The sequence below is a fragment of the Procambarus clarkii genome, chromosome 71 (assembly GCF_040958095.1).
Source record: "Procambarus clarkii isolate CNS0578487 chromosome 71, FALCON_Pclarkii_2.0, whole genome shotgun sequence".
NCBI lineage: Eukaryota > Metazoa > Arthropoda > Malacostraca > Decapoda > Cambaridae > Procambarus > Procambarus clarkii.
This window is the reverse complement of record NC_091220.1, coordinates 12387456-12412526: the sequence shown is the minus strand read 5'-3', so window position 1 is coordinate 12412526 and position 25071 is coordinate 12387456. Positions and strand designations below refer to the sequence as shown.

The window sequence follows — 25071 nt, the reverse complement described above, 5'->3', positions numbered from 1 at the left end:
ACATACACACACACACACACACCACACACACACACACACACACACACACACACACACACACACACACACACACACACACACACACACACACACACACACACACACACACACACACACACACACACACCACACACACACACACACACACACACACACACACACACACACACACACATCGTCAGGGTGCAGCCCGTAGCAGCTGTCTCACTCCCAAGGTACTTACTGATAGGTGAACATTGCATAGATGAAAGAATATCTGCCCATTTGTTTCTGCCTCCTCCGGGAATCGAACCCTGGCTCTTAGGACTGCAACCCCAAAATGCTGTCCTATCGGCTGTGAGGACCTGTGTGTGTGTGTAAAATTTTAAGTGTTATTACTAAACTTTCTATCCATACAAAATCTACATAAGTTACTGTGGTAGTTGGTGGTCTAGAGATTAAAATGGATGCATTATTCCACATATTTTGTTACATTTCTGTCTTTTAGCACAACTTGTGAAATTGATGATTGTAAGTGATGATTAAGATGTGTGTTTTGTGCAGAACGTGGCGTGTGGCACGGACGGAGTGACATGCGCGAAGTCCCTCACCCTGAGACTGGGCGTGGGAGACGTGCACGAGCAGCTGGAGTTCTCCCGCAGTAAACCCCTCCCACCCAGGTCAGTCCGCACACGCCTTGCCTTCCAGTCTAAAGTATCCTTTCCTAACTTTGTTAATGATATATCCAGAAAATAACTGCACTACATAATCATTTTTGTTGTTGTTAACCTATGCTTCAAATTGTGGGCGGCCGCGGTGAGCAAAGCAGCCGTGTGGTGGAAACACTGCCACTCTCTCTCGTCTTGACATGGTGCACCTGGGATCACTACTTTGTTTCAAGCATAGGTTACATGTGGACATGAGTGTGTCTGCTTCAGAAGACCTATTTGCCCAGGCAAGGCATCTCCACTGCCTTCCCTGGGCAAATAGGTCTTCTACAATTTCTTATGTTCATGCATTCTCAAGGAAAGAGATGCACGTCTGGTTGGAAGTAATAGGAGGGGTAAGATTAAAAAGCTTGAACACTTATAAGTCTTAAGCAGAAAGATATCAAGCTCGTTTTTATTACTATTTGCTGAAAAGTATTATTGGAAGATATCCTTCAAATTCTTTGTATAAATTATCCAAACTTTTACCAGAATAAATATTATATATATACATATATATATATATACACACACCCCACACACACACACACACACATACAAAGATGCGAGAAACAACTACATGTCAGTAAGGAGAGAGGCAGAGAGGAACTTTGAAAATGGTATAGCAGACAAATGTAAATCAGATCCAGGCCTTTCTATAGTCATTAAAAGCAAGCTACAGGTAAAGGCTACATACATACATACATACATATATTGTTATACTAGCAGGAACCTGACGTGGACCATCATCCGTGAGGCTGGAGTGTTCGTGTTCGCGGAGGTGCCGGACATGGGCCTGGTGCTACAGTGGGACCGTGGCACCCGCGCCTACCTCAGACTCGACCCTGTCTGGCGAGGCAAGGTAAGCTGCTCTCACATACTCTTATGAAGCCAAACATGGCAACACCTGCTGTGTTGTATGCTTATGGCAACACCTGCTGTGTTACATGCTTATGGCAACACCTGGCATGTTGCATGCTTATGGCAACACCTGCTGTGTTACATGCTTATGGCAACACACCGTGCTGCATGCTTATGGCAACACTTGCTGTGTTGCATGCTTATGGCAACACTTGCTGTGTTGCATGCTTATGGCAACACCTGCCGTGTTGCATGCTTATGGCAACACCTGCCGTGTTGCATGCTTATGGCAACACTTGCCGTGTTGCATGCTTATGGCAACACCTGCCGTGTTGCATGCTTATGGCAACACCTGCCGTGTTGCATGCTTATGGCAACACCTGCCGTGTTGCATGCTTATGACAACACCTGCTGTGTTGCATGCTTATGGCAACACCTGCCGTGTTGCATGCTTATGGCAACACCTGCCGTGTTGCATGCTTATGGCAACACCTGCCGTGTTGCATGCTTATGGCAACACCTGCCGTGTTGCATGCTTATGACAACACCTGCTGTGTTGCATGCTTATGGCAACACCTGCCGTGTTGCATGCTTATGGCAACACCTGCCGTGTTGCATGCTTATGGCAACACCTGCCGTGTTGCATGCTTATGGCAACACCTGCCGTGTTGCATGCTTATGGCAACACCTGCCGTGTTGCATGCTTATGGCAACACCTGCCGTGTTGCATGCTTATGGCAACACCTGCTGTGTTGCATGCTTATGGCAACACCTGCCATGTTGCATGCTTATGGCAACACCTGTCGTGTTGCATGCTTATAAGAACAGAGTATTTTCGTTGAGGCCAATCTTCATAATTGTGTCCACTAGTCACTCTTAATAAAACCTTAAGGATAAATATTCCGGCCCCTCTTTGTCTATCATGGATTCATTATAACTATATGTGTCTATTAATTGTTCTGTAAAATCATCATTTATCTAACAGAAGGGACAATTGCCACATTAATGGGTTATTGAAGTATGTAAACATTGAGGCATGGATATGATGCATTACTTGCAGGTGATGAGTGTGAGGGATGCTAGGCGGGTAATGTTGAATGTCGGAAATGTGAAGTTTAGATCAAATGAAATGTTAATGTTAAATGTGAATGTTGAAGTGCTTGATTAGTTTAAATGCCTATGATGTGTGGTTGATAAAAGGGGAGTTATTAAACCTGTGTTGAGAGTAGGGCCAGTCAGGAAGTTGAGAGTAGGGTCACTCAGGAAATTGAGAGTAGGGTCAGTCAGGAAGTTGAGAGTAGGGCCAGTCAGGAAGTTGAGAGTAGGGTCAGTCAGGAAGTTGAGATTAGGGTCAGTCAGGAAGTTGAGAGTAAGGCCAGTCAGGGAGTTGAGAGTAGGGCCAGTCAGGAAGTTGAGAGTATGGTCAGTCAGGAAGTTGAGAGTAAGGCCAGTCAGGAAGTTGAGAGTAGGGCCAGTCAGGAAGTTGAGAGTAAGGCCAGTCAGGAAGTTGAGAGTAGGGCCAGTCAGGAAGTTGAGAGTAGGGTCAATCATTAAGCCTGGTCATTACTAATGTGTACCTGCTGCAGGTGCATGGGCTGTGTGGTAACTACAACGGAAACGAGAGAGATGACTTCCAAACGCCGGGAGGTTCCAGTGAAGCGTTGGTGAACATCTTCGGAGACTCTTGGAGGCTGCACAGCTACTGCCCGGCCAGCGTTGCCATCAAGGCCAGTCCAGAGTGCTCACCTGCTTCATCTTGTCTTGTATTATATCTTAATAGTTGCTACATCATCAACCTGTTTTGTATAGTCATGGACAAATAGTAGTTGAATCTCACTATACTGTTCCTAACACATCTATACTGTTCTTAACACATCTATACTGTTCCTAACACATCTATACTGTTACTAGCACATCTATACAGTTACTAGCATTTCTATACTGTTACTAACACATCTATACTGTTATTAATACATCTATACTGTTACTAACACATCTATACTGTTACTAGCACATCTATACTGTTATTAATACATCTATACTGTTCCTAACACATCTATACTGTTACTAACACATCTATACTGTTATTAATACATCTATACTGTTCGTAACACATCTATACTGTTAGTAACACATCTATACTGTTATTAATACATCTATACTGTTACTAACACATCTATACTGTTAGTAACACATCTATACTGTTAGTAACACATCTATACTGTTATTAATACATCTATACTGTTACTAACACATCTATACTGTTAGTAACACATCTTTGCTGTTACTAACACATCTATACTGTTACTAACACATCTATACTGTTACTAACACATCTATACAGTTACTAGCATATCTATACTGTTACTAGCGAGATCTTTCAAAAGAAGATAGAGAGAAGCTGAAACTGAACCTCGCCGAGGCAAAACATTTAAATGAGAGCAGGAATGAAGAAGAAATAAATTCTTTTTTCTACAAAGTGATAGGGGTAGGCAAACCAGTAAAGTGGTACATAAAGGCAAACCAACAAAATCAATAGAGAGAGGGGGAGTGAAGAATAAGGAGAGGGGGAACAAGTTCCTGAAGATTGCATACACCAACATAGATGGAGTGAGATCGAAGATACTGGAGTTAAGTGATGTAATACAGCTGCAGACACCAGACATTGTTGCACTCACGGAGACAAAACTTGAAGATGTAATTTTAAATGAGGTCATATTCCCAAGGGGCTACTCAATTTGGAGACGGGACAGAAAAATTAGGAAAGGCGGTGGCGTTGCTGTGCTGGTAAAAGAACACCTAAAGGTGAAGGAAATAATGACTGCCAATCCACAAGAAGTTGACATAATAGCACTAGAGATCTGCTATGAGGATGATAAACTAATGATGATAAATGCATATAGTCCACCGCCAAGCAGCACATGGTCAAAGGAGGAGCTAGATAGTAAACGTGAAGGTCTTATAACAATAATGAGAGAGATTATAGCGAGAGCGGATAACGATAGATCACGACTGTTGATAGTCGGTGACTTCAACTTGAAATCCATAGACTGGGAAGCATATGAAGCTAAAACAGAAGATTTTTGGACCTGTAAATTTGTAGACCTCATCCTGGAAACATTCTTGTATCAACATGTTAAACAAGCTACGAGGATGAGGGAAGGGGACGTTCCCTCCATGCTAGATTTGATATTTACCAGGAAGGAGGAAGAGATATTTGACATTCAGTACCTTCCTCCCTTGGGTAAAAGTGACCATGTCTTTTTGGGAATAAAGTATGCAATGCGTTATAAGCTGGAAGAAAATAAGGAGGTTGAAGCAGTTGAAAAACCAGACTTCAGGAGAGGACATTATGGTGACCTTAGAAATTTTTTTAGTGAGTATAATTGGACAGACTTGATGCTAGGCAAGGAAGTGAATGAGATGTATGGCAAGTTTTGTGAAATATATGATAAAGGCACAAAAAAATTTATACCAAAACAGAGATGCAGGACCAGAAAACAGGATTGGTTCGACAGAAATTGTGAGAGGGCAAGAGACCAAAAGACACAAAAATGGAATCAGTATAGGAAGAGGCCAAACCCCCAAACATACCAGCGATACAAAGATGCGAGAAACAATTATACAGCAGTAAGGAGAGAGGCAGAAAGAAATTTTGAAAAAGGGATAGCAGATAAATGTAAAACAGAACCGGGCCTATTCTACAAATTCATAAACAACAAATTGCAGGTAAAGGATAATATCCAGAGGTTGGAAATGGGAAACAGATTCACGGAAAATGAAAAGGAAATGTGTGAAACATTAAATGAAAAGTTCCAAAGTGTGTTTGTACAAAATGAAATCTTCAGAGAACCAGACACAATAAGAATTCCAGAGAACAACATAGAGCGGATAGAGGTGTCTAGAGATGAAGTGGAAAATATGCTAAAGGAGCTCGGGAGGAACAAAGCAGCTGGCCCAGATGGCGTTTCACCATGGGTTCTGAGAGAATGTGCATCTGAGCTCAGCATTCCACTTCACCTGATCTTTCAGGCATCCCTGTGTACAGGAATCGTAGCAGACGTGTGGAAACAGGCTAACATAGTTCCAATCTACAAAAGTGGCAGCAGGGAAGACCCCCTCAATTATAGACCTGTATCATTGACAAGTGTAATAGTGAAAGTATTGGAAAAGCTAATCAAAACTAAATGGGTAGAACACCTGGAGAGAAATGATATAATATCAGACAGACAGTATGGTTTTCGATCAGGAAGATCCTGTGTATCGAATTTACTCAGTTTCTATGATCGGGCCACAGAGATATTACAGGAAAGAGATGGCTGGGTTGACTGCATCTATCTGGACCTAAAAAAGGCTTTCGACAGAGTTCCACATAAGAGGTTGTTCTGGAAACTGGAAAATAGTGGAGGGGTGACAGGTAAGCGTCTATCATGGATGAAAAATTTTCTGACTGATAGAAAAATGAGGGCAGTAATCAGAGGCAATGTATCGGAATGGAGAAATGTCACAAGTGGAGTACCACAGGGTTCAGTTCTTGCACCAGTGATGTTTATTGTGTACATAAATGATCTACCAGTTGGTATACAGAATTATATGAACATGTTTGCTGATGATGCTAAGATAATAGGAAGGATAAGAAATTTAGATGATTGTCATGCCCTTCAAGAAGACCTGGACAAAATAAGTATATGGAGCACCACTTGGCAAATGGAATTTAATGTTAATAAATGTCATGTTATGGAATGTGGAATAGGAGAACATAGACCCCACACAACCTATATATTATGTGAGAAATCTTTAAAGAATTCTGATAAAGAAAGAGATCTAGGAGTGGTTCTAGATAGAAAACTATCACCTGAGGACCACATTAAGAATATTGTGCAAGGAGCCTATGCAATGCTTTCTAACTTCAGAATTGCATTTAAATACATGGATGGCGATATACTAAAGAAATTGTTCATGACTTTTGTTAGGCCAAAGCTAGAATATGCAGCTGTTGTGTGGTGCCCATATCTTAAGAAGCACATCAACAAACTGGAAAAGGTGCAAAGACATGCTACTAAGTGGCTCCCAGAACTGAAGGGCAAGAGCTACGAGGAGAGGTTAGAAGCATTAAATATGCCAAAACTAGAAGACAGAAGAAAAAGAGGTGATATGATCACTACGTACAAAATAGTAACAGGAATTGATAAAATCGACAGGGAAGACTTCCTGAGACCTGGAACTTCAAGAACAAGAGGCCATAGATTTAAACTAGCTAAACACAGATGCCGAAGAAATATAAGAAAATTCACCTTCGCAAATAGAGTGGTAGACGGTTGGAACAAGTTAAGTGAGAAGGTGGTGGAGGCCAAGACCGTCAGTAGTTTCAAAGCGTTATATGACAAAGAGTGCTGGGAAGACGGGACACCACGAGCGTAGCTCTCATCCTGTAACTACACTTAGGTAATTACACTTAGGTAATTACTAGCACTATACTGTTACTAGCATATCCATAATGTTACTAGCACATCTATACAGTTGCTAACATCTCTGTAGTGTTACTAACATCACTCTATACTGTCACTAATGACAAACTGTTTCTCCTTGATTCCTTGTAAAAAAAAACTGAGTATGAAAACAAGTGAAACAGATGGTCACAATGATGGGGAAACCAGAAATCCGTTTACTGTGACAATGCTGGAAGGTGACTGTGAGTGTGACACTGTGCACTGTGCCATGGCAGGGCAGCAAGCACTGAAACCCTATAACTGATACCAAGTTATCCTTTCATGCTCATGATCATAATGAGCGGCTAAATCAGTGTGGCTGTATGTAGCACTGAACAGGTCACAGATGATTCAAAAACTCTTTGATTTCCATTAATATGCCAATATGGTTTGAATAATTCTTAATTTTAACACTTTTGAAGTTGGATTCTCTAAGGATTGTATTAATAAACTTTTAATGTTAATGTTTAATGTTTCCGATCATGCTGAAAATCATTCGGCTACAAATAATTATAAGTAAGATTGTGTGGAAATAAACACAGTGAAATGAGAAAGGAGTTAAAAGGTTTTCAGCCAGTGAAGCCTTCATCAGTAACAAGACTGGATAAGAGAAGCAGAGAGAGGAAGTCATCAGTCTAGGTACTGATCAAGGCTTGACCAGCTGAAAACCTTTTAACTCCTTTCTCATTTCACTGTGCTTTTCCTCACACCTATGATCAGTGTTGTGGGATCGTCAGTTGCATGTTAGATTGTATATTAATATTGAGTCTCTGCCTACAGAACACGTGCAAGCTCCACCCACACAGGAAGGTGTGGGCGGCCGAGCAGTGTGCCATACTGAGATCAGAGGTCTTCACACCCTGCCACTCCGAAGTGCCCGTCCAACCCTACGAGGAGAGGTGAGATGATCTCCCTCTTCCTTAATCTTAATTTTCATTTTAATGTACTTCGATGTTAATACTGTAATCCAGACATAGTTCAGTGTGCTGTGCTTCTCGGTGTTTGGTTAACACAGCACTGATTGGTGGAGCGTACTGTGTGTGTGTGTAATTACCTAAGTGTAATTACAGGAGAGCTACGCTCCTGGTGTCCCGTCTTCCCAATACTCTTTGCAGTATAACACTTTGAAACTACTGACGGTTTTGGCCTCCACCACCTTCTCGCTTACCTTGTTCGAACCGTCTACCACTCTGTTTGCAAAAGAAAACTTTCTAATGTTTTTTCTGTGGGGAGCCCCTACAGCTCCCTGGAGCTTATCGGGCTAATGTACGTTATATTAGACTGGGACATTAGCTATGGAGTTCAGACCTACCAGGGACCAGTGCCAGAACCTGGCTCCTTCAGAGAGGTTTTAGGAAGCCATGGCCCTGGAAAACCCCCCTTGTGGTTGGAGCTTTTCCTTATCTGCCATCGACTGGGGTTAGGCACCCAGAAAGGTAGGCATAATAAAACAAACCCCACATGGTAAGAAACTAAAACAAAAAAACGAACAGAGAGGTAAAAACTCCCTACAATACCAAGGAAACAGGGAAACAAGCAAACATCACACTTTACTGCCGCGCCGATTGTCCGCGCAGCCCTGCCCGCCCCGAGAAGGGGAGGGAAGGGGAGGGGAGGGCCCCGGACCTCACTGTGCCGGCTACCTAGCATCAGTTCGGAAGCTAAGCTTCAACCAACACGAAAAAAACGCCGACCGGTAGGAGTGAGGGTTGCCTGGGAGCCTCCGGGGCTCACCCAGAAAATGGCGTTTCATTACATTCAACGCTGGTTTTCTGTGGGGAGCCCTTACGACTTCCTGGAGCTTCATACCCATAGAGAAGGAAAAGAATGGGCTGACCTGGGAGGCGGCTGCAACAAACTCTGCAACACAAAGTCGGACAACAGCAGCAACCTGCAACCCAAAGCAACATAAGAGCGCACAGGAGCAGACACACTCACAAATGAATGGGCGGCCAGAAACCTGTGAGACCCCCCAAATCATCATGCCCGAAATGAGCCCAAGACGTCACCAAACACGACAGCAAAAGCTGCCCAACCCAACCATCTCCTTCCTGTATTATTGCTGTGGCTCAATTATAAAAACTAAGTAGATTTGTTCTACAGGATCTTCCTTTTCAAAAACCATACTGTCTGTCCGTTATTAAGTCATTACTCTCTAGGTGTTCAACCCATTTGACTTTAACTATTGTTTCTAGTGTTTTGACTACCACGCTTGTTAATGATACGGGTCTATAATTTAGAGGTTCCTCTCAACGACCATTTTTATAGATTGCTACTATATTTCCCTTTTTCCATATATCTGCTAAGATTCCTGTGCATAAGGATGTCTGGAATATTAATTGGAGTGGAATGCTCAGCTTGCACATTCTTGCAGCACCGAAGGTGGAACTCCATCAGCTCCTACTGCTTTATTTCTTCCTAGCCCCTTGAGCAATTTTTCCACTTCATCTTGAGATACCTCTATGTATGGCTTGCTCTGGAATTAGTATTAGGTCCGGTTCCATGAAATCCTCATTTTGTACAAATACACTTTGGAACTGTTCATGTAGCATTTAACACATTTCTTGTTCATTCACAGTAGTCCTGTTCCCCCGTTCTCAATCTCTGGATTTTATTCTTTACATGCAGCTTTCTTTTAATGAATTTATAGAAAAGGTCTGGGTCAGTTTTATATTAATCTGCTATACCTTTTTGAAAGTTTCTTTTTGCCTCTCTCTTCACTGTTGTGTAATTGTTTCTTGCTTGCTTGCTTATAGTGCTGGTAAGTTTGTGGGTTAGGCCTCATCCTATATTGAACCCATTTTCTTGTATTTTCCTCTCTGGCCCTCTCACAATTTCTGATGAACCAATCCTGTTTCTGGTCCTGCATCTTTGTTTTAGTATGAATGTTTGTGTGCCTTCATTGTATATCTTGAAAAATTTGGCATACATCTCATTCACTTCCTTGCCTAGCAACAAGTCTATCCAATTTAACTCATTAAAAAAATTTAAGTTTCCCGTAGTGTCCTCTCTTGAAATCGAGTTTATCAACTGTTTTAATGTCCCCCATTCTCAGGTTATATTGGAAAGCATATTTAATGTCCAACAGGATATGATCACTCTTTCTTAAGAGACGAAGGTACTGGATGTCAAATATCTCTTCTCCTTTCCTGGTGAATATTGGATCCAATACTGACAGAACATTCCCTTCCCTCATTCTTGTGGCCTGCTTGATGTGTTGATACATAAATGTTCTCCATAATGAGGTTTACAAATCTGCTTGTCCATATGTCTTCCGTTCTTACTTTGTAAGCCTCCCAGTCATTTAAAGTTGAAGTCCCCCAGTACCAACAATTGCGTCATCTTGATTCCAGACCTGCAATGCCATTATTTGGCTTCAGACCCCAAAAAAGCACTAACGATGCACTTATTAGTATGATTAACTTGTTGATATATGCAACTCTTGATAAAAATGAGTTTTCTGTTGGGTTATTTGTTGGCCTACGTAAGGCTTTTGACACTGTCAGCCACCATAACCTTCTTCTTAAATTACATCATTATGGAGTCAGAGGTCACTCCCTGCAATATCTTCAGTCTTACCTTACTGACAGGCTCCAGTATGTTTCTCTGAATAATTCAATTTCTCCAACCCTACCCATCAACATTGGTGTTCTTCAGGGCAGCATACTTGGCCCTCTCCTCTTTCTCATCTACTTTAATGACTTTCCAAATGCTTCTCAACACCTCAAACCAATTCTATTTGCTGATGACACAATCTTCATTTTCTCCAGTCCTGACCCTCTTGCTCTAAATGTCACAGTGAATACTGAACTAAATAAAGTTCTTCTTTGGCTAACTGCCAACAAACTCACCCTCAACATTGACAAAACTTTCTATATTTTGGCAATAAATCCTCAAATCAAATTAATCTAAGGATAAACAATATCCAAATTAGTAACAAAGTAGATGGCAAATTCCTTGGGGTTCTCATAGATAACAAACTGAATTTCCAGGAACACATGCTAAATATATTTAAAAAAGTTTCTAAAACTGTTGGCATTCTTTCTAAGATCAGATATTATGTACCTCGCCCTGCCCTGGAGGCGCTCTATTACTTTCTTATCTATCCTTATCTCAATTATGGTATTTGTGCTTGGGGTTCTACTACACAAAATCATTTACGTCCTCTAATTATTCAACACAAAGCTGCTATTTGAACAATATCTAACTCTGGCCCCAGACAGCACTCAGTACCCTTACTCAAATACTAAGTTACTGCACATCCTCTCATGTGCACTCTATATATTTAAAACTCTGAACTGCAATGTCAATCCTGAACTTAAAAGCTCCCTAGAAGATTGTAACAGAACTCATTGGCATCACACCAGAAACAAATACCTTGGTCCTATGGTACGCAGAGGGGAGAAAGGAAAACCCCACCCCTCTTTCCTTGTGACAGTAAACCCTGCTCGGAGGGTCAGAAAACCCAAGCGGGGTCCAATGGGGGCCCAAGACCCCCAGGTCAGCTCCTCCCCAACCCTGGAAACCTCAGCGTCAGGCCCCAGCGGCAAGTCGTCCTCCAAAGCCCCGGCCTCACAAGAAAAGGCCTGGGCAGCCAAAAAAACAGGAAGAGAATGGGCCCACTAGTCAGACCCTGGAGCTATAGCTGGACGAACAGACTCGAATGCCTCTGTTGCCACCCCAGAAAGAGGCAACCCCTTAAACCACCTGAGTCTCAGAAAACCTCTTGATCCTGTCCCGACCCAGAAACCCTCAGACACTTAGGAGCCAGAAGCATGGAGAGTGGGGGAGGGACTAAATGAACCATAGCAGGGAAAGAACGAGGGGGGCATGGACTGAACCAAGGCCGACGCGACCAACAACCCCCCATATCCGGGTCCCTATAAGCAATGCAGGGCAGCTTTTGGGCATCTGGGGAAGCAACCAACCAAGCACGTTGCAACAACCTAAACCTATCCTGCAACGCACGAGCTGCCCGCACCCGAATAATGTCATTGTCAGATTGGGTTAGCTGAGTCACAAACAAGCAGCAAAGCTCGCAGGACTCAGCGTCAAAGGTGTCACCGACCCAACAGGTAGCATGACGGAGGCAAAAACAATGAGCGTCGCCCTGAGACAAGGGGACAGAGCAATCCTCAAACAGTCACAAAGGGAGAGTGGATTCAGGGGTCGCATCCATCGGACCCGAGTGCCCCCCCCTCACTTGGTTTCCCAGATCCCCTAGGCTGGGTCAGTTAAGTGTTATCCCAGGCATTGTACTGCAAACCGGCGCCCAAGCTACCAATCAACACTTCTAAAGCTGAAACCCTGGGATGTGTCAACTCATGAGGGCAAAGCAGGGGGGTACCAGCAAACAATAAGCAAACCCTAATATAACAGGCGGTAGTAGACACCAAGGTAGTAGTGCTACTGCCCTTATTCGTATCCGGCAACCTCTCCAAGACACAGACCTGGGTTTTAAACCGAGTGAGGCAGTAACACTCCTGTTTGCAATTCTTATGACTTAAGGCTCATCTGGGATTATCCCGGATGTAAGTTCAAACCCTCATCACGGCCCTTGTGGATTTGTTCATGTTTGCCATATCAATGTTTTTCTTATTTATTTTGAAAAAATATATATATACAGTGGCGCCTCAATTAACGAGTGGCTCTGTCTACGAGCATTTTGAGTAACGAGCGAGCCACTCGCAGCAAATTTGTCTCTATTGACGAGCTTCACCTCTATTAACGAGCAAAACCACATGGTGTCTCCTAGCGTCTCGCGGCTTCTCGCAAATTCTCGGACGCCTCTGACGCCAGTGTTGTTGTTGTATCATGCATGACAAGCATCCCTCTGCATTTATTTGCGCTTTTCTTTGTTTATTTTGTGATTTTGTGACTACAATTTATAACGCATGATATCGCCAAAGAAGCTGCTTGCTAAAGATAGTGTTGTCAAGAGGAAGAAAGACACAATTACTGTGGATTTGAAGAAGGAAATTATAGCAAAGCATGAGTGTGGTGTCTGTGTGACTGATCTCACAAGGGAGTATGGCAGGTCCTCATCAACAATTTGCACCATTAGTAAGGGAATGAGGAGGTAAGGGAGGATGCTGCCTCTTCCAGTGAGATCAGGGAAGTGTTGGGAATGTTTGAAAAGGAGAACGCATTCTTGGAAAAGCTGCTCTGATAAACCATTGACAACCCGGTGTGTGAACAGTGTTTAATGACAATTGTTTTAGGAACATCCTAAAACAAAGACAAAAGCAATTGTCAATAGATACGTTCTTTGCTAAAGTAGAGAAAAGAAGAGCCAGTGATAGTGAACCACAACCCGGTCCCAGTGGGGTGAAATTCCCAAGAAGAGAGAGTCCGTCCTGACGCAGAGGTGGATTCTCCTTCAGCACCATAACCCCTCTCCTCCTTCCCACCTCTCCATCGTCTCCCTCAAGCCAGCAATGACTCTTCATAAGGTAAAGTAAACATGAAAACAGTACAACAAAACATTTATAATTACATGTGCAGTATTATATTTACATTATAAAATGTCATACAAGTATGGATGTTTTTAGGAGTGGAACGGATTAAATTTATTTCTTTTTACAGTATTTTAAATGGGGAAATTTGTTTCTTAAGACGAGTTTTCCACATAACGAGCTCGGTGCCAGAACGGATTAAACTCTGTTAATCGAGGATGCCACTGTAATTTTGTTTATAATATATAATCCATATATGATGAGTATGTAATGAATATGTTGTTGTCAGATGCTTGTTTGATGGGTGCGGGTGTGACACTGGCGGGGACTGCCACTGTCTGTGTACGGCGGTAGCGGCATACGCTCACGAGTGTGCCATGCACTGGCGTCTACGTCAGGTGGCGTACACCTCACTTCTGCCGTGAGTTGCTTCCTCACACTTGATGCTCCTTCCTCAACTCACATCTTTTCATTTACCAAATGTGCATTTGGCAGAGATATTATTATTTTTATAATCCTTTTTATAATTTAGTAGTTTGTTTTACACTTTATCCAGAATAATGTTATATTTCAGTAATGGCCATTTATTGAATAACTAATATCATTAAATAATCATTTTTGTATGTATATTACGCCCTATTTCTGAAGAAGAGATGTTTACAGCGATGCAGTGTGACGAGGAATGCGAGCACTACGAGGCGTGTATTCCCACCTGTCCTCGCCCCACCTGTGACACGCTCCTCAGCCCCAACCCGCCTATGTGTGCCCTCGACACCTGTGTTGAAGGTACGCTAACCTCACCAGTCCCACTATGCCTAATTCACCAACATCTTGTCTCATCTTGCATCTCTATCTCTTATCTCAATCGACTTAAATCAGTATTTACTAAACATTTTACAACATCCGAAGTGGTTCGAAGTCATCCATAATGTTCCCAAATACATAAACATTTCAATAAGGGTGATAAGACAAAAATTCAACCTGATGTTTTAACACTTACCGTTGTGGAAAAGAAAGAATGTCCTTTGTAGTTGCTGCAGTTTTCCTGAACGAGTTTGGTATTTTATTACAAAAATAGAAAAGGTAACTTTGAGAAAAATATTGGGGCAGAATTCAATAGAGTTCCGGGTTGGTTGACTTTTGTACCATCATGGCCGAGTCGGTTACGGCAGGTATCTGGTAATCACCACGATGCAAGTTATAGTCTGAAAATTATTTTCATTGATATATCACACCATTGTGATTTTATTGCGAGATATATATATATATTATATGTATATGTATGTATATATATATATATATATATATATATATATATATATATATATATATATATATATATATATATATATATATATATATATATATATATATGTATGTATGTATGTATGTATGTATGTATGTAATAGTAGTAGTAGGTATCCATTAGTCTTAGGAAACTATGGTTTGCACTCTGGTTGTCGGTCTGGGGTGGTCTCTCGAGGGTGCAAAGCCAGGGTAGGTTAGTACAGTACAGGGGAGAAGCTGTCACCCACACTCATCTGTACTGAGCTGCTAAACACCTCAAATGATATGGTGGAAGTGCTGATAATCAAAATAGAGATTCTAAATGTAGTTATTGTCCTTGTATATAAGTCACCGCAGGCAAACACTCAGCAGTTTAATGACCAACTAATGAATATAGAACACTTCTTTGGAAGACCTCACAAATCCAGCTCTGAACATCATCCTGCTTGGGGACTTCAACCTACGGCACCTAAAATGGAAGCACCTGGCTAATGCAGTAATATAAGAAAGAATACCAGGAAGTAGCCTAAATGAACAGGCACATGCAAATGACCTGCTACGGATGTGCGACAGGTTTGCCTTAAACCAGCAAATAGTAGAACCAACTAGGAAGGAGAACATGCTGGATCTCATTTTCACTAACAATGATGAATTGATCAGGAACATAATGATTACAAATACCTGTTACTCAGATCACAACTTAATTGAAGTTATGACAACCATGGGGAGTAGACCTTCAAAACTAGTCCAGATTCCCGGTGGAGGAGATTTCAGCAAATTCAACTTCAATAATAAACATATAACCTGGGGGCAAATAAACCAGGACTTCACAGAAATAAATTGGGAAGAACAGCTAGAAAATGCAAACCTGAACCAGTGCCTGGAAAAAATAAGCTCAGTAGCACTAGAAATATGTTCAAACCACATACCCCTAAAAAAAAAGAGGAAGAGATGCAGATTGGAACGGGAACGTCGTTCCCTATATAGGCGAAGAAAACGAATCGCGGAACAACTTGAGTCGCACCCTATCTCAAGAACGGCGAAGAAGGTTAGGTAGAGAAATAAAAATAATTGAACGCAAGCTACAAGAATCATACAAAACCCAGGAGAGGCAAAGAGAGCAAAAGGCCATCAGTGAAATAGAGAGAAATCCGAAATATTTTTTCTCCTGTGCAAAATCAAGATCAAAAACCACATCTAGTATCGGGCCCCTGCGAAAGGGAGATGGAACTTTCGCCGATGACAACAAAGAAATGAGCGAGCTACTGAGGAAGCAGTACGACTCCGTTTTCAGTGAGCCATTAAACGCACTAAAGATTGATAACCCAAATGAATTTTTCATGGATATGATACCAACATCAAATCATATATCAGACGTCACCCTATCCCCACTGAATTTTGAAGAAGCCATAAACAGTATGCCTATGCACTCTGCACCAGGCCCGGATTCTTGTAACTCCATATTCATCAAGAACTGTAAAAAACCACTGTCGCAGGCCCTCCACATTCTGTGGAGACATAGCCTAGATACTGGCGTTATTCCTGATATACTAAAAACAGCAGAGATAGCACCACTTCATAAAGGAGGAAATAAGGCAGAGGCAAAAAATTACAGACCGATAGCACTAACATCGCACATCATAAAAATTTTTGAGAGAGTGCTAAGAAGTAAGATCACAAAATACATGGAATCACAGCATCTCCATAACCCCGGACAACATGGTTTCAGAACAGGGCGCTCTTGCCTGTCGCAGTTGCTGGACCACTATGATATGGCATTAGATGCTATGGAAGACAAACAAAACGCTGATGTAATTTACACAGATTTCGCAAAAGCTTTTGATAAATGTGACCATGGCGTTAATAGAATGCGTTCAAAAGGAATTACCGGAAAAATAGGCAGATGGATCTACAATTTCCTGACCAACAGAACCCAATGTGTAATAGTCAACAAAATAAAATCCAGCCCGTCAACCGTGAAGAACTCAGTCCCCCAGGGTACTGTGCTTGCTCCAGTACTTTTTCTCATCCTCATATCGGACATAGACAAGAACACAACCTATAGCACTGTATCATCCTTTGCAGATGACACTAGGATCTTCATGAGAGTAGGCAACATAGAGGACACGGCAAACCTCCAGTCAGATGTAGATCAGGTCTTTCTATGGGCTACAGAAAATAATATGGTGTTTAACGAAGATAAGTTCCAGCTCATGCGCTATGGAAAAAATGAAAATATAAAAACGGAAACCACGTACAAAACTCAGGCAAATCATAACATAGATCGAAAAGGAAATGTAAAGGATCTGGGTGTACTCATGTCGGAAGACCTTACCTTTAAAGAACACAATAAAGTAGCCGTCACAACTGCAAGAAAAATGACAGGTTGGATAACAAGAACTTTTCACACTAGAGATGCTATACCGATGATGATACTTTTCAAAACGCTTGTGCTCTCTACAGTGGAGTACTGCTGCACAATGACAGGCCCTTTCAAAGCTGGAGAAATTGCTGACCTGGAGAGTGTGCAGAGATCCTTTACTGCTAGAATCCACTCAGTAAAACATCTAAACTATTGGGACCGACTAAAGAGCCTAAATCTGTACCCCCTTGAGCGCAGGCGGAAGAGATACATAATAATTTACACGTGGAAAATATTAGAGGGGTTGGTCCCAATCCTGCACACAGAAATAACATCACATGAGACCAGAAGACATGGCAGGATGTGCAGAATACCCCCGTTGAAAAGCGGAGGTGCAACAGGTACTCAGAGAGAACTCTATCAACATCAGAGGCCCGAGACTGTTCAACATGCTTCCGCTACACATAAGGGGCATAACTGACAATCCCCTCACAGTGTTCAAGAGAGAACTGGATAAGCACCTCCAAAGAATACCTGATCAACCAGGCTGTGACTCATACGTCAGGCTGCGAGCAGCCGTGTCCAACAGCCTGGTTGATCAGTCCAGCAACCAGGAGGCCTGGTCGACAACCGGGCCGCAGGGACGCTAAGCCCGGAAGCACCTCAAGGTAACCTCAAGGTAACCCATGCAGCAGGTCTCCCCCTCTTCACGTTGCCGAAAATCTCCAAAGGAAGGACAAATGCCAATACGGTTGGTTCCAGCACCGTCACAGGAACACTCAGAACGAGGTTGAAGGCAACAACGCACTGCACTTGGGGCTCCAGCTCCGGAGTATACCTCAAAGTTGGTGAAAGAACACAGGGACGCTACAACTTGTAACCTTTAAATATCTAATAAAGCACAACAAAACACAACAGGAAGGTGGTGGTAGGACAAAAGAACATAGAGAGAGTATTGGACGTATATATAGATAAAGAGTATATATATAGAATTATTTCAATGTTTCTGATTTTTTCTTAATTTTTTGAAGTAATATTATTCAATAGTGTGCTATGTGATAGATTTATATAATAAAATGTGTGAATCATCGCTATACTTAAAAGTATGTTGTTCATATTAGTGGTTCATTGATTACGTTCATAAAACATTAAACAAATAGTTTTGCAGTTATTACACTATATACAAACATTACATAAAAGTATCTACATGTTTAGTTCACCACAACTGTACAACTAAGCTGATATAGTTAATTCAGGCACTAAGATGCATTGGTACACACACAGTCAACTGGCGTCTGCCTCCCTCACTCATTCAAGGTCACACGCACTAAACTTTCTCCCCCAACAATACCGTTTGGGGTGTTATTACACTATATACACACATTATATATAGGTATCTACATGTTTTGTTCACCACAACTGTACAACTAAGCTGATATAGTTAGCTCAGGCACTGAGAGACACTACTACACACAGTAACAGGAATTGATAAAATCGACAGGGAAGATTTCCTGAGACCTGGCACTTCAAGAACAAGAGGTCATAGATTTAAACTAGCTAAACACAGATGCCGAAGAAATATAAGAAAATTCACCTTCGCAAATAGAGTGGTAGACGGTTGGAACAAGTTAAGTGAGAAGGTGGTGGAGGCCAAGACCGTCAGTAGTTTCAAAGCGTTATATGACAAAGAGTGCTGGGAAGACGGGACACCACGAGCGTAGCTCTTATCCTGTAACTACACTTAGGTAATTACACTTAGGTAATTACACACACAGTCAGCAGGCGGCTGCCTCCCTCACTCATTCAAGGTCGGGCGCACTAAAATTTCTCCCCAACAATACTGTTTGCAGTGTTATTACACTATATACACACATTATATATAAGTATCTACATGTTGTATGCACCATAACTGCACACCTAAGCTTATAGGGTGCCCAAAGAGCATAGTGGCCACCCTCTACACAGCTAGACAAGTCATGCAGACGACACCACTTCCGTCACGCAAATGGCCCCTCCCAACATAATCCTTTTGCTGTTATTACACTAATACACACATTATATATAAGTATCTACATTTGTGTTCACCATAGAGAACCACTGATGTGGTATGGTGAATGCAGACAATAACAGGTGGCCACACAGTCAGTAAACGACGCTTTCTCCCTCCCTCCCACAACATTACTATTCCCACACAGTGCTAATTATCACAACAATCCTGCTATTATCACAATCCTGGTCATTTTTATCACAATCAGGGGTCATCTGTATTATTGTCATTGCTAAATAATAGCAGTTACATATTTATTTTGACATTTTTAGGCGATGCTGTGGTCACAAGCTGAACAGCAGTGCTGTTAGCTCATTCTGCGTGTGCCAGCCTTGGTTGCTCCCACAGTACTGTGGCTCTCACACCGGAGAGTCTATTGGTCACAATTTTTTTTAAACATGGCGTCTGTTTACAAGAGCCCTGAGGAAGCTGATGTGAACCCTGTGTAGTCGTGGGCCATTTGAGTTGCGCCTGGCACCCTATGGCGTATATATATGCCATGCACACTGTGGGACATGTTACTCATGGCCTATGTATATGCCATGCGCAGTTTAAGGATAAATTCATTGTTTACAATATTATTTAATATGAGTGGGTTGGGGTCAGAGTAGATGAGGGAGTATCATCAGCAAACAATATAGGTTTAAGTATGTTAGAGACATTAGACAGATCATTGATGTATATAAGAAATAGGAGAGGTCCTAGAATGCTGCCCTGTGGCACCCCTACGGTTAGTGGTAGAGTGGAAGAGGTTATATCATTGATGGCAAGAGTAAGCCTGAAAACTTCACAAAATACATTAGTGATTTCATTTCAGCCCTTGACAATCTCAAGGGAGCCGCTATAGATGCCAATGTTTTTGAAACAGTGGCATTTGGGCACCCCAACTGGCCAACGACACTCCCATACCTGTCATGTGTCATGGCTGATAGTTGGGAGAGGCTAGTCCCAAGCATCTGGCCTCCTACTATTGACAGAGAAACACACTTATGGACGTTCTCTTTTATAGATAAAATGTATAATATACTAAATCTTAATGCTTACTGATATATTTGTGTGGATGATTTCAGGGTGTTCCAAAAATGAATGCCCACCAGGCCAGGTGCATCAGAGTGCGACTGACGATCACTGTGTTCCTAAGACAGACTGCCAGAAGAAGTGTTTGCAGATTAACGGAACATTATACATGGAAGGCGACGTCATTTCTAAAGATGATTGCCACACATGGTAAGTTATACCCCCTTCCCCCCTCCAGCAAGTGCTTTGGTAATCCCATTATCTTTGTGATGCATCTTCGTAAGACAGGAAAAGAGGAGGTAGTTTAGCATGCTATACCGACACGTGTTGGGTATAATTACATGTTTGGTATACTGATATATGATGGGTATAATGACACATGTTCAGTATACCAACACATGATGGCTATAATAACATATGCTCGGTATACTGACATATGTTTGGATATTGACACATGTTCAGTATACCAACATGTGATGGGTATAATCTTTCTAAGATCAGATATTTTGTACCCCGCCCTACCCTGGTGACGCTTTATTACTCCCTCATCTATCCTTATCTCAACTATGGTATTTGTGCTTGGGGTTCTACTACCCAAAATCATTTACGTCCTCTAATTACTCCACACAAAGCTGCTATTAGAACAGTATATATCTCTGGCCCCAGACAGCACTCGGTACCCTTACTCAAATCTTTGAATATGTTAGATATTAAGTCACTGCACATCCTCTCATGTGTACTCGATATATTTAAAACTCTGAACTGTAATGTCAATCCTGACCTTATAAGCTTCCTAGCAGGTTGTAACAGAACCCATGGGCACCACACCAGAAACAAATACCTATTTAATATTCCAAGAGTATGACTTAATCAAACTAGAAATGCTCTACTAATCAAGGGACCGAGAATTTGGAATGACCTTCCCAATCATGTCAAAGGCTGTACCTCTCTCAACCAGTTTAAGATGAAAACTAAGTACTACCTTATAAACTCCATGTAACCTACCTTACCCATGTAGGGTAAATGTCAACCCATGTCTTACTATTTTAAACAATGCTGTTTGTTCATCAACTTATATAATTGCTATTTTCTGCCATGTTTCCCCCCCCTCTTTTTAATTCCTTTTTTTAACACAATTTATAATTTAAGCTCAATTACTATTAAGTTTTAGTCTTAAGTGTTTTCTGTGGGGAGCTCCTACGGCTCCCTGGAGCTTATCGAGCTAATGTATGTTATATTAGACTGGGACATTAGCTAAGGAGTTCAGACCTACCAGGGACCAGCGCCAGAACCTGGCCCCTTCAGAGAAGTTTCAGGGAGCAATGGCCCTGGAAAACCCCTTTGTGGTTGGGGATTTCCTTATCTGCCATCGACCGGGGTTAGGCACCCAGAAAGGTAGGCATAACAAAACAAACCCCACATGGTAAGAAACTAAAACAATACAAAAACAGAGGTAGAAATTCCCTACAATCCCAAGGAAACAAGCAAACAAGCAATTACCTGTATCACATTTTACTGCCGCGCATCTTGTCCGTGCAGCCCTCCCCTCCCTGAGAGGGGGAGGGGGCCCCCCGGACCTCACCGTGCCAGCTGCCTTCAGTTCATAAGCTAGTGTAATTACCTAAGTGTAGTTACAGGATGAGAGCTACGCTCGTGGTGTCCCGTCTTCCCAGCACTCTTTGTCATATAATGCTTTGAAACTACTGACGGTCTTGGCCTCCACCACCTTCTCACCTAACTTGTTCCAACCGTCTACCACTCTGTTTGCGAAAGTGAATTTTCTTATATTTCTTCGGCATCTGTGTTTAGCTAGTTTATATCTATGACCTCTTGTTCTTAAAGTTCGAGGTCTCAGGAAATCTTCCCTATCAATTTTATCAATTCCTGTTACTATTTTGTATGTAGTGATCATATCACCTCTTCTTCTTCTGTCTTCTAGTTTTGGCATATTTAATGCCTCTAACCTCTCCTCGTAGCTCTTGCCCATCAGTTCTGGGAGCCACTTAGTAGCATGTCTTTGCACCTTTTCCAGTTTGTTGATGTGCTTCTTAAGATATGGGCACCACACATCCGCTGCATATTCTAGTTTTGGCCTAACAAAAGTCGTGAACAATTTCTTTAGTATATCGCCATCCATGTATTTAAAAGCAATTCTGAAGTTAGAAAGCGTGGCATAGGCTCCTCGCACAATATTCTTTATGTGGTCCTCAGGTGATAGTTGTCTATCTAGAACCACCCCTAGATCTCTTTCTTTATCAGAATTCTTTAAAGATTTCTCACATAATATATAGGTTGTGTGGGGTCTATGTTCTCCAATTCCACATTCCATAACATGGCATTTATTAACATTAAATTCCATTTGCTAAGTGGTGCTCCATATACTTATTTTGTCCAGGTCATCTTGCAGGGCATGACAATCATCTACGTTTCTTATCCTTCCTATTATCTTAGCATCATCAACAAACATGTTCATATAATTCTGTATACCAACTGGTAGATCATTTATGTAGACAATAAACATCACTGGTGCAAGAACTGAACCCTGTGGTACTCCACTTGTGACATCTCTCCAGTCCGATACATTGCCTCTGATCACTGCCCTCATTTTTCTATCAGTCAGAAAATTTTTTCATCCATGTTAGAAGCTTACCTGTCACCCCTCCAATATTTTCCAGTTTCCAGAACAACCTCTTATGTGGAACTCTGTCAAAAGCCTTTTTTAGGTCCAGATAGATGCAGTCAACCCAACCATCTCTTTCCTGTAATATCTCTGTTGCTCGATCATAGAAACTAAGTAAATTCGATACACAGGATCTTCCAGATCGAAAACCATACTGTCTGATATTATATCATTTCTCTCCAGGTGTTCTACCCATTTAGTTTTAATTATTTTTTCGTTATTATTATTATTATTATTATTATTTCTGTGTTAACCTGGACAGACCCTTCTCTGGCCTCAAATTCTCTGGCGGTGTTTGCCTTGTATGGCGTTCTCTGCTGTCTTTGTGTGGTGTGTGGTGGCCAGGAGTACCTCATCAGTGCTGGGGCTGCTTGTGCTTAGGGGCTTCCTTCCCTAAGCGCCTTGTGAGGCCTGCCACCTAATTTGCGACCGGTTCCTATTGCTTCTGGGGACGGTGTACTTTTGTGGGAGTTTTCTTTTGTTTTGCTTTTGTTTGCCTGGTGGGGGTTCTGCCTAGTAGGCCTATAGTTCCCCTGATACTGTTTTGGTGGCCCTCTGCTAGGCCCCCGTGCTTGTACACATCCCACGGGTTTTCAGTGTTATCATCTACCCCTTGTCAGTTTGGGTTTTTTAACCGGTTAGCAACACCTTGCCTGGGCTTTCTGTAGTTGTTACCCTACGGGCCCTGGAAACCCCTGTCGGGGCTCAGTGGACCCATGCATGTGTCTCCCGAGTTCCAGCCTGCCTTGTGCGGGTTTGAAGATTGCTGTGTGCCCTTATCTCAGGGTGACAGTCACCTGTTTTGCCTCCGTCATGCTGCCTGTTGGGTCAACGACACCTTTGATCCAGAGTCTTGCGAGTCGTGTTCTCTGCTTGTGCTGCAGTTTTATTCTGATGATGTTGCTGTTAGGGCACAGGCAGCATACGCATTGCATGTTAGGTTTAGGTTACTGCAATGCTCTAGGTTGGTATCCCACCTTGGGGCCCCGAGGCTGCCCCGTTTTGGTTTTTGGGACCCGGATCTGGGGGCGTTAGTCGCTTCGACTTTGACTCCTTCCGCACTCCCTTATCCTTCCCCTGTGGTTCATCCTGCACCTTCCCCCCTGTGTCCGGTTCCTAAATGTCTTAGGGTTTCAGATTCGGCACAGGTTTAGTTGGTAATGTGACTCAGGCGGCTTTGGGAGCTGCCCCATTCGGGTCGGAGATGAAGGCATTTGAGCCGGTTCCTCCTGCGGAGGCTTCTGGGTCCCACCAGCAGGCCCCCTTCTTGTCTGCCTTTCCCCCTGGACTCTTGCCTTTTCTTCAGGGGTAGAGTGTTTGAAGGCCAGCTCTGCCCCGGGTCCCAACGTAGGGGATCTTGGGGCTGGGGAGGAGTCGACCTGGGAGCCTTGGGCTCCCTTTGACCCCGCTTGAATGCTTTTGCCTTCCTCATGGGGCTTATTATTGCATGGGGAGGGGGTTTTCTTACCCCTCTTCCCTGTATGAGCATGATTTGGATTCGGCTCCTCTCTGGGTTCGGTTCCGGGCTCCTTTGGGTACCTCGACTTCGTCTTTCCGGAGGTATTCTATCTCCCGTATCTCCGCAAAGGAGGGTCGGGAGGATCTTGGTGCTTACCTCTTGCGAGACCCGGTTTCTGCTTCTGTGTTGGATCCGTCCAATTTTTAATTCGGTTGTTCTTCCCGCTTTTAGGTGGGTGTGAAGGTTCCGGAGTCTTCCTGGCTGACAGACTGCCCATTATTTTCATTGGGGGCGTGGCATGGGTTCTGTCGGATCTGCACGCTTGATTGGCGTGAAACATCTACAGTTCTGCAGGTTTACCTGGGGGGAGAGTTTGAGCACCTTAATGCATGCTTGTTCGCCCTCGTGCTTTCTCGGGATGTTGGCCTTTTCCAGCTTCACATGCAGCTTGCTCTTCTTTCGACATCGTTGGTTGTGAAGGATATTCGCGCCTGTGGGCATTTGGCTTCACTCTTATGTTTCTTTTCCCTTCTCTAGCTGTCTTCTGCTTGGCTTGAGGAGGATGTAGAGGCGTTGAGTGACAGGCATTCGTCTGTTGCACTGACTTCGGCAGCTAGGGCATCGGCTGCACTGTTGAAGCTCTTTGCGTCCATCCTAAAGGAGGTGGTGTCTCTGTTTTTTGCTTTACACCATGTGTGCCGTCAGGCTGCGCTTGCCCTCTCTTTGGA

General features: G+C 42.7%; 1 protein-coding gene across 1 annotated transcript in view; it reads left to right on the top strand.

Moving 5' to 3' along the window:
* The window catches only part of LOC123745537 (hemocytin), a 246400-nt gene that overhangs the window by 69264 nt on the left and 152065 nt on the right, over positions 1-25071 (top strand). The window contains 8 exon segments of the mRNA XM_045726149.2: positions 544-659; positions 1413-1548; positions 3134-3274; positions 7817-7935; positions 13781-13874; positions 13876-13912; positions 14155-14277; positions 20258-20414. Coding sequence (XP_045582105.2) covers positions 544-659; positions 1413-1548; positions 3134-3274; positions 7817-7935; positions 13781-13874; positions 13876-13912; positions 14155-14277; positions 20258-20414 — 923 coding nt within the window.